The sequence below is a fragment of the Carassius auratus genome, unplaced genomic scaffold, assembly GCF_003368295.1.
Source record: "Carassius auratus strain Wakin unplaced genomic scaffold, ASM336829v1 scaf_tig00216302, whole genome shotgun sequence".
In the NCBI taxonomy this organism is placed as follows: Eukaryota; Metazoa; Chordata; class Actinopteri; order Cypriniformes; family Cyprinidae; genus Carassius; species Carassius auratus.
In genome coordinates, this window is record NW_020528499.1 from 80,001 (window position 1) to 94,492 (window position 14,492).

The 14,492-nt window shown below is 38.9% G+C and overlaps 1 protein-coding gene across 1 annotated transcript in view; it reads left to right on the forward strand.

Moving 5' to 3' along the window:
* Positions 1–1,429, forward strand: part of LOC113097480 (extensin-like) — a 6,405-nt gene extending 4,976 nt beyond the window's left edge. Inside the window, exon 2 of the mRNA XM_026262700.1 lies at positions 1–1,429. This exon is cut by the window's left edge and continues 825 nt beyond it. Coding sequence (XP_026118485.1) covers positions 1–556 — 556 coding nt within the window. The 3' untranslated portion in view covers positions 557–1,429.
* The last annotated feature ends 13,063 nt before the right edge of the window (positions 1,430–14,492 follow it).

Sequence of the window (14,492 nt, forward strand, 5' to 3'; positions counted from 1 at the left end):
GTCTGCTCCATCCAACAAGCCCAGTCTGCTCCTTCCAACAAGCCCAGTCTGCTCCTTCCACCAAGCCCAGTCTGCTCCTTCCAACAAGCCCAGTCTGCTCCTTCCAACAAGCCCAGTCTGCTCCTTCCAACAAGCCCAGTCTGCTCCATCCAACAAGCCCAGTCTGCTCCTTCCAACAAGCCCAGTCTGCTCCTTCCAACAAGCCCAGTCTGCTCCATCCAACAAGCCCAGTCTGCTCCATCCACCAAGCCCAGTCTGCTCCATCCACCAAGCCCAGTCTGCTCCTTCCACCAAGCCCAGTCTGCTCCTTCCAACAAGCCCAGTCTGCTCCTTCCACCAAGCCCAGTCTGCTCCTTCCAACAAGCCCAGTCTGCTCCATCCACCAAGCCCAGTCTGCTCCTTCCAACAAGCCCAGTCTGCTCCTTCCACCAAGCCCAGTCTGCTCCTTCCAACAAGCCCAGTCTGCTCTGCAACTGAGCCAGTGCATTGTGATTGGCCGAACACCGCAAGCACACCAGCCCTTTCCAAAATCTCAAGCTTCCTCTTTCAAAATTAATGTAAAGACAGTTAATAAGGTCTTTAGTTTTATGATCAGTTCAAGCCCGAAAGAGGACCAGAGAGGCGTGACAGACACCGTGTTGAAGCTCATATGTGTTTGCAGTACACAAGCCATGGAAGGATAAGACAGCTGACTCCACTGTTTGACTCTATCTCTCTCTCTCTCACACACACAGTGCGACACAGTTGAACAGTCAATAGCAAATACTTAAACTAATGAAAAAACATACTTACAGTAGCTGATTCAAAAGCACCAGATTGTTGTAGGTAGGGGTATCGCGATATATTGGTATGGGCAATAACCGTGATATTCAAAGGAACAATTATTGATATGTGTTAATTTAGTGTGTGACGATATACTGGTAATAGCGATAATCACAATATTTAAAAAGAACAGTTCTCTGATGATAACACCACACCACATGTAAATACTCCAGCTTCACTACCTGTTTGAGCTCCCAGGTGGCAGTATTGTGCCTTAACGCTGACGACGCAGGGCTTGCAGCCACTCTGAGGAGAGTGGTGTTCATCAGAGTAAGTTGCCATTATTTTACTAGTCATAGACCAGGAAACGTTATATTAACCTGTTAACAGCAGGTTCATATATTAAAGTAAAGGGTGATTATTTTAAAATGTACTGCATTTTCTTTCCACGTCTTATTTTTGTATTTACAATCAATACGGCCTGTGTGTAGTCACACTTGAATTCTTTGTTTAAATGTATTAACAGTTACACGATTAAAACTAATCTAGAAAAACTGAGAGACCACATTGCTACATAATAATATTCATAATAGTTGACGCCTACTTGCATTTGCCCTTTACAAACAAAAAGTGTCTTAGAAAATGTAAATCAATCTATTGTTCATTGTGAGGCAAATATATGCATATATATATATATATATATATATATATATATATATATATATATATATATTAGAGGTGGGCATAGATTATTTTTTTTAATCTAGATTAATCTCACTGTGATCTTGAAATTAATCTAGATTAATCTAGATTAATCTAGATTAAAATGGCTCATTCGAATTCTGCCGAAGGCATTCAGAATATGTGTTACCCAAATAAAATTGACAAACAGTAAGTCTTTGAGGAGGGGTTTATCAAGCTAGGTGGTGAATTAGAAAAGGGGCTCATCTCCTGTTTCCAAAATGCATCACAAATTGCTTGAAAAAGCTGTAAACTAATTCCACATTGCACAAGGTGCAATCAACCTAACACCTGTTTCACACCAATGTTTAAGTTTTTTTTTCAAGTTTGTAGGTGTCAAGGTACAGAAACCAAATAATAGCACTGGATAGTCTTCAATGTAAAAATGAAATATACAATCAAACCCACATTTATTCAGACACCTTCAACATTTCTCACATTATTACAGTTTTGCTATATATATCAAAAATTATATCTGGTTTCTGAATAATTTTTGGTTTGACTGTTAAAACAACAAAGAAATTCAGTCAAGAGCAGTGAGTGATTTTCATTTTCTTGGATTAACATTACAGCAGCCAGTAGCTAAATTAGGCGCGGTCCCTTTAAGAGACCATGAACGCATCCAATATAATACACATCCCATTTTTTCCTCAACTGTTTACTTTCACTTAAGAAATAACTTACAGGTTTTTTTCGAGCATAATTTCCAAGGTGGATATTTTGACATATTTTGTATGTATTTGTCGGCACAAGAGCAAAAATAAGCAAAATCGATGTTCAAGTGTTTTGAAACGCCTTTCTCTGCGCGAGCCCTGAACACCAGAACACCGTGGTGTTGAGTTGGGCTCTTTCACATCTTTTTGTTTGTTCAAATTGCGATTTGCATTTGTTCGTTCGGATGCAGGAGGAACTTATAGGTGAACTTCGCAGAAGAGAGCTCGGTTCAGTGTCGCTGTCCGTGATACGCGTCTCTCTCTCTCTCTCTCTCTCTCTCTCTCGTGCGCACCTAACGGCACGCGCTCCTCTGTTCAGCTTTTCCGCGTCTAGTTTTTGGATGCTTTAATCAGTATCGCATCAGACAGTGAACTATAGATCCCCTGAGGTATTCATTCTCTACTATAGGACAGCAGGCCCTATACGATCTATGCTCTCCATGTCAAATGCAGAAATATTAATCTGTTTATGACCTCAAGGTTAGATTATTGTAATACACAGTCTTTATCTAAATTATGGCCTATGCTCTCAATGTCAAATGCAGAAATGTTAATCCATGCATTTATGACTTCAAGGTTAGACTATTGTAATGCGTTATTGGGTGGTTGTTCTGCACGCTTAGTAAACAAACTACAGCTAGTCCAAAATGCAGCAGCAAGAGTTCTTACTAGAACCAGGAAGTATGACCATATTAGCCCGGTCCTGTCATTGCTGCACTGGCTCCCTATCAAACATCGTATAGATTTTAAAATATTGCTTATTACTTATAAAGCCCTGAATGGTTCAGCACCTCAGTATTTGAACAAGCTCTTGTTACATTATACTCCTCTACGTCCGCTGCATTCTCAAAACTCAGGCAATTTGATAATACCTAGAATATCAAAATCAAAATACCTTAACTCTGGAATAACCTACCTAACATTGTTCGGGAGGCAGACACACTCTTGCAGTTTAAATCTAGATTAAAGACCCATCTCTCTAACCTTGCATACACAATACATACTAATATGCTTTTAATATCCAAATCCGTTAAAGGATTTTTAGGCTGCATTAATTAGGTAAACCGGAACCGGAAACACTTCACATAACACCGTACTTGCTACATCATTAGAAGAATGGCATCTACGCTAATATTTGTCTGTTTCTCTCTTGTTCCGAGGTCACCGTGGCCACCAGATCCAGTCTGTATCCAGATCAGAGGGTCACTGCAGTCACCCGGATCCAGTACGTATCCAGACCAGATGGTGGATCAGCACCTAGAAAGGACCTCTACAGCCCTGAAAGACAGCGGAGACCAGGACAACTAGAGCCCCAGATACAGATCCCCTGTAAAGACCTTGTCACAGACGACCACCTGGGGCCTATACCATGAAGCTGGATTAGGTGGCTAGCCAGCTATGTTTCAGCTTAGTTTCCGCCAACCCTGGGTTTTAGGTACTATGAAAGTAGTTCGGCTTTAATCGGTGTTCGTTGCCATGGTCTCTTACGCTGCACGGCTAACCTGCTCCGGGGCAGGTTATGTTCTGGATTCAAGATCTCAGACTGAAGGTGAACCAATCAGATGTGAGAGAAGTGACACATGTCTGACACAAAGTCACTCCAGTTTATCTTGATCCAAATTAAAGGTCACTTATGCTTAAGTCTGGCTTTAATGATAATAACGGAGTCATTTTATGATTTATATAATTTTTGTGATTCATATTATTATTTATCTCTTACACACAAGCAATTTTAGTTTAACAGTTATTATACATTATTTTAAATAAATATTAATGTATACAGATCATGTAATATAAATAAGCTGTAGTATCAAAAGATTGAACTATTTTTTTACATTACAATTACAAATTAATTACAAATCTGAATTTACATGTTCAAGTCTCTATCACTATATATTTTCAAATGTATAAACTAAGTTAACAAGTTCCACTTGTGACTACACTGATGGAGCAAGATCATTTATTTTATTAGTCCTCCTACATTTTTCATATGACATTTAAATTTGTCATGTTCTTCAATCTCTTAACCTTTAGCAAAACCTTTAACATTTAGTTTTGAATCTTGCTGGGTCTCTCACGAGAAATAAATCAAACTTGCTTTGTATTGCAAGGCTCGTGATTGGCTGTTCGCCAGTGATGTCACACATTCATGTGCACGCACTCCACAAAACTAAACTAGGATCAAAGCCCGAGTTGACAAAGAAAGTTGATGAACAGCATCATGGTACCAACAAAGCCGGATTGGAGAGGTTTGGTTTTGTCAACTCAAAACTAATCCTGTAACTCTGAATTTGTTCAGCTACCATCATGGTACAGGCCCCAGGACAAGACCACAGGAAACAGGTGATTTTTCTGCACAATCTGACTTTGCTGCAGCCAGGAATTGAACTACTGGTTTCGTCTGGTCAGAGGAGAACTGGCCCCCCAACTGAGCCTGGTTTCTCCCAAGGTTTTTTTCTCCATTCTGTCACCGATGGAGTTTTAGTTTCTTGCCGCTGTCGCCTCTGGCTTTCTTAGTTGGGATCACTTCATCTACAGTGATATCGTTGACTTGATTGCAAATAAATGCACAGACACTATTTAACTGAACAGAGATGACATCACTGAATTCAATGATGAACTGCCTTTAACTGTCTTTTTGGATTATTGACACACTGTTTTCCTAATTAGTTGCTTTGACACAATCTTTTTTGTTTAAAGCGCTGTATAAATAAAGGTGACTTGACTTGATGTACCAGGAAATCCCTAATATGGACAAAAGCATCCAGCTTTCACTGTGTTATCTGAATAAAAGGCAGAAATATTTGGAAACGTGAAGACATTAAACACACAATTGCGACAATATATGGTTTATTTGTGTTTTTTTTAATCATCTCAACCAGTTAATAAAGTAAATTAACAATTCAGTGCTACTTGACATAGCATTTACTACAGTACATAAATTACAGGCTACAGAAACTATTTCTGCCTTATTATGTGATTTAAAAAAAGCGTTTGAAGTACATTAACAGAACATTTATTGGTTATTGTCCAACAGTGTATCTGATTTCTTAGCAAATTAAGATAAAGAAATAAGAGAAAATAAAGTTTCCTCCTATAATCATATTCAGGTTGCATCCGCTTGCTGGTATATAATACCTGTCATCAAATATTTTTTATAAAAGAATTGTAGTTTACACCAGAGACAAAGGATCGTGACTCCTGGCACAAATTCTGGCAGCTGATACATACAGATGTATAATAATAATAACAATAATAATAAACAATACATCTATGGGGTTTCTAAAATCAGAAGTTACTTTCAGGTATGTAAGTAACCCTAGTTGCTCTCTTAAGATAACCTGCTCCAGAACGGCTTCTGTTTCAGGGTTAGTTCACTTCAGCGAGGTGTGATCTACTGACAAGGCTTCAGTGGGCGTGAAAGAGAGCACACAACATTATAATTTTACAATATGTAATATAGCTTATTATATACAGGTGCTGCTCAATAAATTAGAATGTGGTGGAACAGTTCATTTATTTCATTAATTCAACTCAAATTGTGAAACTTGTGTATTAATTAAATTCAATGCACACAGACTGAAGTAGTTTAAGTCTTTGGTTCTTTTAATTGTGATGATTTTGGCTCACATTTAATAAAAATCCACCAATTCACTCAAAAAATTTGAATACTTCTTAAGATCAATTAAAAAAAAAACATTTTAGTGAACTGTTGGCCTTTTTGAAAATATATTCATTTATGGTACATGTCCTTAATACTTAGTAGGAGCTCATTTTGCTTTAATTACTGCTTTAATTCAGCGTGGCATGGAGGTTATCAGTTTGTGGCACTGCTGAGGTGGTCTGGAAGCCCAGGTTTCTTTGACAGTGGCTTTCAGCTCATCTGCATTGTTTGGTCTCTTGTTTCCCATTCTCCTCTTGACAATGGCCAGTCAAGCACACCAACACCATGGTCATTTAACCAACTTTTGGTGCTTTTGGCAGTGAGGGTAGGTGCCAAATCTTGCTGGAAAATGAAATCAGCATCTTCAAAAAGCTGGTCAGAAGAAGGAAGGGAGCATGAAGTGCTCCAAAATTTATTGGTAAATGGGTGCATTGACTTTTGTTTTTTTAAATAAACAATGGACCAACACCAGCAGATGACAAATCATCACAGACAGTGGAAACTTAACACTGGACTTCAAGCAACTTGCGCTATGAGCTTCTCCACCCTTCCTCCAGACTCTAGGACCTTAGTTTCCAAATGAAATACAAAACTTGTTCTCATCTGAAAAGAGGACTTTTGACCAATGGAAGACAGTCCAGTTCTTCTTCTCCTTTGCCCAGGTAAGACGCCTCAGGAGTGGCTTAACAAGGAATATGACACACACATCTGTGTGTGGTGGCTCTTGATGCCTTGACCCCGGCCTAAGTCCATTCCTTGTGTAGTTCACTCAAATTCTTGAATCGATTTTGCTTGACAATCCTCATAAGGCTCCGGTTCTATGAATTTTGTTGTGCATCTTTTTCTTCCATACCTTTTTCTTCCACTCAACTTTCTGTTAACATGCTTGGATACAGCACTCTGTGAACAGAAAGCTTCTTTGGCAATTAATGTTTGTGGCTTACCCTCCTTGTGAAGGGTGTCAATGGTTGTCTTCTGAACAACTGTCAGATCAGCAGTCTTCCCCATGATTTTGAAGCGTATAGAACCAGACTGAAAAACAATTTTGAAGGCTCAGGGAACCTTTGCAGGTGTTTTGAGTTGATTAGCTGATTGGCATGTAACCATATTCTAATTTGTTGAGATAGTGAATTGGTGGGTTTTTGTTAAATGCAACCCAAAATCACAATTAAAAGACCCTAATACTTAAACTACTTCAGTCAGTGTGCATTGAATTTAAGAATTTGAGATGAATTACTGAAATAAATAAACTTTTCCATGACATTGTAATTTATTGAGAAACACCTGTATATTTATTTGTAAGATTTCATTGTGGTATGGAAACAGGGTCAGCCCAGGATTGTAAAGCCCTGCAAAGCGTTGTGCTCTCAGCTAAGCACATCTCCAGAACATCTCTACCCTCTCTGCAAGTCATCAACACCAGGAAATGTAAGTCTATTGCTGTGTCCAAATTCAGGGTCTACATCGTAGGACTCATTTGAAGGATGTTACGTCACAGCGCCGCGACGAAGGCTGTCCAAATTCGTAGGATCCTTGAAATGCGGCCCACAAATGCATCCTCCTTTTCCCCAAATTGGAAGGATGGGTGTGGTGGATCCTTTCGCGTCCTACCTATTGTCAGGATCCTGCTCTGTCAGCCTTGTTTGTACTGTCTTTTTTCAATGTGTCTTTGTTTATTTTGTGCCTGAGCACAGGGTTGTGTCTCCTGTGTCTGCCACGTGCTCCTCTTGTCCCACCTCCTTGTTTTCCCGGGTCACGCCCCCTTGTTTAGTCCTCATTAGTCAGAGTGTTGTCACCTGTTCCTCATGTCGCTGTATGCTTCTTATTGTGCTCTCTTTCCTCTTGTAGCTGCCGGTTCGTTTTTGGCTGAATGTTTGCCTACGTGTGTTTTGCAGTTTCAAGTTTTTCTTGTCAAATCTAGTTTTTGCCTTTTGGACTTTCCTGTTGAGCCCAGCTACTTGTTTCTCCAAGAGCTATTTTTTCCCCTAGGTCTTCTCTTTTAGTTCCTTTTTAGTTTAAGCTTATTTTCATCTATTAGCTAGATTCATATCTCTAGTTTAGTTTTTTCCCTCAGCTTTTTCCTGTAAGGGCCTAACCTTTTATTTATTGTGTTTTCCCTTAGTTTCTTGGTATTTACTTATTTATTTACTACTTCTTCTATTGTATTGTTTGTGTTGTCTAGTGTGCTAGTTGTTTTGTCCGGTCTTGTGTTGTCTCTGTCTGTTGTGTTCTCCCCCTCCAGCCCTGCCTGGCCATCTGTGGTTCCCTGACCACTGGTTCCCAAACCCTTGCAGCTGTATCGGTTCTGGCAAGTGATCTTCAAGCTGCAATTCTCTGCTCCTTTGTCTCTCGCTGGGTCATCTACATTCCGTCTGGTCTTGCCAACTCCCAGCAGTGGTCCTAGCTGCTGCCTCCCTATGCTGGTTCCAATGGTCGCCCTCAGCTATCCAGTCATTGCCCCAGTATCCCCTCCTGTTGGACTTTCACTGTTGTATGCCCTATTCTACTGTCTGGACTGTTCAAGCCACTCCCTCCTATTGTACTTTGTCTAATTTGTCAATAAACACCCCTTGTTCATTCTGCATCTGGGTCCTCTACCTCAGTAACCCTGACACCTATCCCATAATTATTTTCACCAGGACGAAGCGAGCGGTAGCGGAGTGGGGGAGGAGTATTATTTTCGATGTTTTTTAAAATTTCAAAAATATATATTTTCAGTGGTTTTCTAGTTAGGCATTTTGTTTTAGCGTTAAGCTTTTTTTTTTACATTTGTACGTGCATATGTAAAAAAAAAAAAAAAGTTTACTTTCGTAAACTAGCTTTTTCCTTACTGCCTGTGTGAATATCCCCTTACACACAGCTTATTTGTTAGTGATTGAAGTTGTTTTTAACGCTTCTAAGGACGAAAGAGCAGACAGAAGTGTTTATAAAGCTCCGGGGAGAGAACGATGAGCTCTTCACCCGCGTCTTGCTTAGCGCTGTCACGGTTGCTAGGCGACAGGATATGAGCAACGGGTAAGGGAGGGAACTGAAAGAAGGGTAGGCTGTCCAAATTCACAAACACCGACTTCCGGTTTTTGCGGTTGTCGGAGGACCCATCCTCCTTCAACCGGGTAGGAAGGATCCTAAGGAGGATGCAGACCCTGAATTTGGACACAGCTTATGGCTTTAAAGAACCTCAAGGACTCCACCAACCCTGGAAACCCATTGTTTAATCTGCTACAGTCAGGCAGACGCTTCCACAATCTGCAAAAATGGAGAGGATCAGGAGGCGTTTCTACCCTCATGCTATCAGACTACTAAAAATGGACATTAAACACACTGCACTTTAGAGACTCTGCTAGTGTAGGGTTATCCAATACCTCCCTGCGCACTGCACTTTTTGGTGATAAGCTAGCTATGCAACTCATCTTCACTGCACATTGTTTTAATCTCTGCACAATTATGTGTGTTGTAGTTTAATATATTGTGTATATTTCATTTGTATTTACATTTCTATTTTTTTTTTTTTTTTTGCAAAGTCTAAAAAGATCATTCCAGGCCTAAATTTCACTGCTTGTTGTGTCATAACTGGTACATGACAAATAACATTTTGAATCTTGAATGATGAAGCAATAATATAAGTAATAAATAAGGTAATATATTATTCTAACATGGTTATTATATTTTTATATAATTTTTATTACATTTTATATAACAGTTATCTGTATAAATTATAAAACACTATGCTAGGGTGATGTTTATTATATATGTGTTTGTGTGTGTGCATATATATATATATTAGGGGTGTAACGGTTCACAAAATTCACGGTTCGGTTCGATACGATACACTGATGTCACGGTTCGGTTCGGTTCGGTTCGATACGTTTTAGATACAGCAAAATGTAAAAACATCTCAACTTTTCAGAATGCCGCAAGCGCACCGCGGGTCATGTGACAAGAACTAACCAATCAGCTTCATCCTTTCCCGTAACAACGTTGAGAGCTCAGCCAAGATGAAGGATCAGCTGATCATAGTTGTATATGGATTGCAATTTTGAAATAAATTTAGTAGCAGAGCTACTGCAAGCGATTTTTAGAGCTGCAAATCCATTTATCCTTCGCTGAAATTTCCGCGTCTCATGGAGAGAGCACGTCATTGTTGCTTAGCAAAGACAGACGCCTCATGAGCGCTTCTGCCCAAGCGCTTTGGAAAGGAGGAGAAAGACGCGCTTAGCGTTTTCCATGCGTTTTTAGGCACGATATGTGAACGGCCCCTAAGGCGCTCGCTCACTCAGCACGCGCTGAAGGCTCGTTGCAAAATGTCGAATGCCTTTAACAGACCAGAAATATAAGATCCTAAAATAACCAACAGGTCTGGTGTTTGGGTTGGATTCCCTGTAAGCTATAGTTGCTGCAGGGATAGTTTGCTGCGTGCATGTTTCTCCTTTTTTTCGTCTTTTCCCAGATAGTACTGACGCATATATCCCAGATATTCCCGCTGGTTTTTTTTTTTTTTTTTTGTATTCCCGCTGGTGTACCCTGTCATGTTGCAGATGCGACATACCGTTGTTTTTTTATCCACCACTCTCTTGCCATCACCATTATAGCTTAAAGGGAATCCAAAGTGCACCCAAACACCAGACCTGTTGGTTATTGGAGGATCTTCTCATTTCTAGTCTGTTAAACGCATTGGCTATTTTGCAACGAGCCTTCAGCGCGTACTGAGTGAGCGAGCGCCTGCTGAGTAGCCTAACATAAACATATAAGATGGTGTTTTTTTCTTCTTCGGGAGTGTCAGGGGCGTTGCCTGTTACGTTGTTTGGGTTATTGGGCTACCTTGTTGAACGCATATCATTATATTTCTCTCTCTCTCTTTTTTTTTTTTTCAAATATAATTAATTACTCCAACGAACCGTTCGGTATACATAATGCGTACCGCGTACCGAACCGAAAGCGTCGTACCGAACGGTTCAATACGAATACGTGTATCGTTACACCCCTAATATATATATATATATATATATATATATATATATATATATATATATATATATATGTATATATATATATTGCATTTTATATTATCATCTCAAACATGGATTGGCATTTTCTATAATGTCCAAATTGTACATCAAATTAAATATCAGATATTAATTAATATATAATTGGCATTAAACAACCTGGTGCCTGTTGGTGTCGCTGTTGGACAGTGTTTTCTCTACTTCCTGTTGGCCTTCTGTAGCTAATCATAGCTCCATGTAGCTGTTTTTATTTTATATTTTTTCTCTATAATCTTTCTTACTATCACTGTCTGTTTGTTTGTTTTTTTAATTGTAAAATATAACTTAATTCACACCATATTTCTGATATTACCGATCAATCTTATCAGATTAACTTTGATCGTTCACTCTTCCGTGACTGCAGCACACCTGCAAAGTGTTAGCACTCGTTAGCTTGTCATTAGCGTTTTCTTTTCTCCTCTCCTCTCCTCTCTCATGCTGCAGTTTTCCACAAGTTCATCAAACAACCGCAGTAAGAATATTTCATCAAGCACGGTGAGTAATGGCTTCTCCTACAATTGTTATTTGCACCTCTTGTAGATAAACTGTACACATGTACAGTTTATCTATCTCTGTCGCTGATGAGGGATTCACATGTGATAAATGCAGGGAAACAGTTAGGCTGACAGAGAAGATTTGACACGCATCCAAACTTTAATTGAGGACAGTAAGAATGTTAGGGCTCTAGATATGGCTTTGGATGCGTCTAGCTCAGGGATTCCTGTACATTGTCCGGTTCCAGCAACAGAGCCCCTGCAGCAGGGCAACTGGGTGACGGTGAGGCAGCGTAGTCGTGGGTCAAAACACCGCTCTTCTGTTCCGATCAAAACATTAAACAGGTTCTCCCCACTCAGTGATGCACCCACTGAGAAACCTGATGAAAGTGCTCTAGTTATTGGCGATTCTATTGTACGGAACGTGAATATAGAGACACCAGCCACCATAGTCAAATGTTTACCGGGAGCCAGAGCGCCTGACATCTTGGCAAATTTAAAAGTGCTGGCTAATGCTAAACGTAAATACAGTAAGATTGTTATTCATGCCGGCGCTAATGATGTTCGACTTCGCCAGTCGGAGATCACTAAAAATAACTTTAAAGAGGTGTGTGAACTTGCAAGCACGATGTCAGACACTGTAATATGCTCTGGTCCCCTCCCTGCTTACCGTGGTGATGAGATGCATAGCAGATTGTCATCACTCAATGGCTGAATGTCTAAGTGGTGCCCACAGAATAACATAGGTTATATAGACAATTGGACGAGCTTTTGGGGCAGACCTGACCTGTTTAAAAGAGATGGTCTTCATCCCTCCTGGGGTGGCGCCACTCTTCTGTCTAGAAATATGGCAAATAGTCTTAGTGTTTATACTTGACTAACTGGGGCCCAGGTCAGGAAGCAGACAGACTGGCTAAACCGACCGTCTGCTAGCTGCCTCCCGTCACAGAGGTCAGTTAATTCTCAGCACATAGAGACTCTTTCACCTAGATATCACACTATAGAGACTGTGTCTGTTCCACGAACTAGAAAATACAAAAAACGTCCAAACCAAGTTAAGGTTAACAATTTAATTGAGGTTCAACAAATAAAAAACAAATGCAATATGGATAAACAAATGATAAAGATTGGCTTATTGAATATCAGATCCATTTCTACGAAAACACTTTTTGTAAATAATATGATAACTGATCATAATATAGATGTGCTCTGCTTGACAGAAACCTGGCTAAAACCTGATGATTACATTATTTTAAATGAGTCCACCCCCCAAGATTATTGTTATAAACACGAGCCGCGTCTAAAAGGCAAAGGGGGAGGTGTTGCTTCAATTTATAATAACGTTTTCAGGATTTCTCAGAGGGCAGGCTTCAAGTATAACTCGTTTGAAGTAATGGTGCTTCATATAACATTATCCAGAGAAACCAATGTTAATGATAAATCCCCTGTTATGTTTGTACTGGCTACTGTATACAGGCCACCAGGGCACCATACAGACTTTATTAAAGAGTTTGGTGATTTTACATCCGAGTTAGTTCTGGCTGTAGATAAAGTCTTAATAGTTGGTGATTTTAATATCCATGTCGATAATGAAAAAGATGTATTGGGATCAGCATTTATAGACATTCTGAACTCTATTGGTGTTAGACAACACGTTTCAGGACCTACTCATTGTCGAAATCATACTCTAGATTTAATACTGTCACATGGAATTGATGTTGATAGTGTTGAAATTATTCAGCCAAGTGATGATATCTCAGATCATTATTTAGTTCTGTGTAAACTTCATATAGCCAAAATTGTAAATTCTACTTCTTGTTACAAGTATCGAAGAACCATCACTTCTACCACAAAAGACAGCTTTTTAAGTTATCTTCCTGATGTATCCGAATTCCTTAGCATATCCAAAACCTCAGAACAACTTGATGATGTAACAGAAACTATGGACTCTCTCTTTTCTAGCACTTTAAATACAGTTGCTCCTTTACGCTTAAGAAAGGTTAAGGAAAACAGTTTGACACCATGGTATAATGAGCATACTCGCACCCTAAAGAGCAGTGGTGGACGAAGTACACAAATCAAGTACTTGAGTAAAAGTACAGATACGAATAATAAAATATTACTCCAGTAAAAGTAAAAGTACTCCTTTTTCAATTTTACTCAAGTGAAAGTACAAAAGTAATCAATTTTGTATGTACTTAAGTAAAAAAGTACTGAAAGATAGATGTTTGCAATTTTATATAGGCTAATTTAATTTTATATTAGCACTTTTTTTTTTTTTTTTATAATCCTACTGCTCAAAATACCTGGGATTTTTTTCCAAAATAACCAGTATATGGAGTCAAGATATATTTTTGTTGTTGATATGGACTACGCTTATGAGAGTAATGTTCACTGTGAAGCTTACACTGTGATGTACCTGAGAGAAAACAGAGATGATAATCTGATCTTCACCCGTAAGAAAAAAGTATTTTAAAGTTTGTGGTTTTACAGAACACCACAGTTATATATGACAAGATAATAAGGCCTGAAGTTAGGAAGAACATCTTAAGGAAAATATAATTATATTTTCTTAATGATTTTTTTCCTTCTCAAACCTTGTCTGCGGTGTAAGAACACCCCTGGCCAAATGGGGTGCATCTCTTCCCCTCTTTGATAATTACTGTAGTTACCATGTTCTGAACATCACATCCTTTCTTTTCTCCCCAGATGTAATCTATATATCTATATATCTATATCTATCTATATCTATCTATCTATCTATCTATATATATATATATATATATATATATATATATATATATATGTGGTTGAATAAAAATATTTGGACATTATTTATAAAAATTACCTCAAGTTAGCACCAGCAAGCCTGCTAGACATTTAGCATCAGCTACAATATTTACTTATTTTCAGTACCGTTCTGAATAAACATTCATGTCTGTCAAACGTTACTCGTCTAAAAAAAAAGCCTCAAGTTCAAATATTCATTTATCACCAATTAACTGTTTGACAAACACTTCCTGCTTCGAGATCTGAATAAAAAAAAAAAAATCAAACATGCTCCGAAGTCCCAATC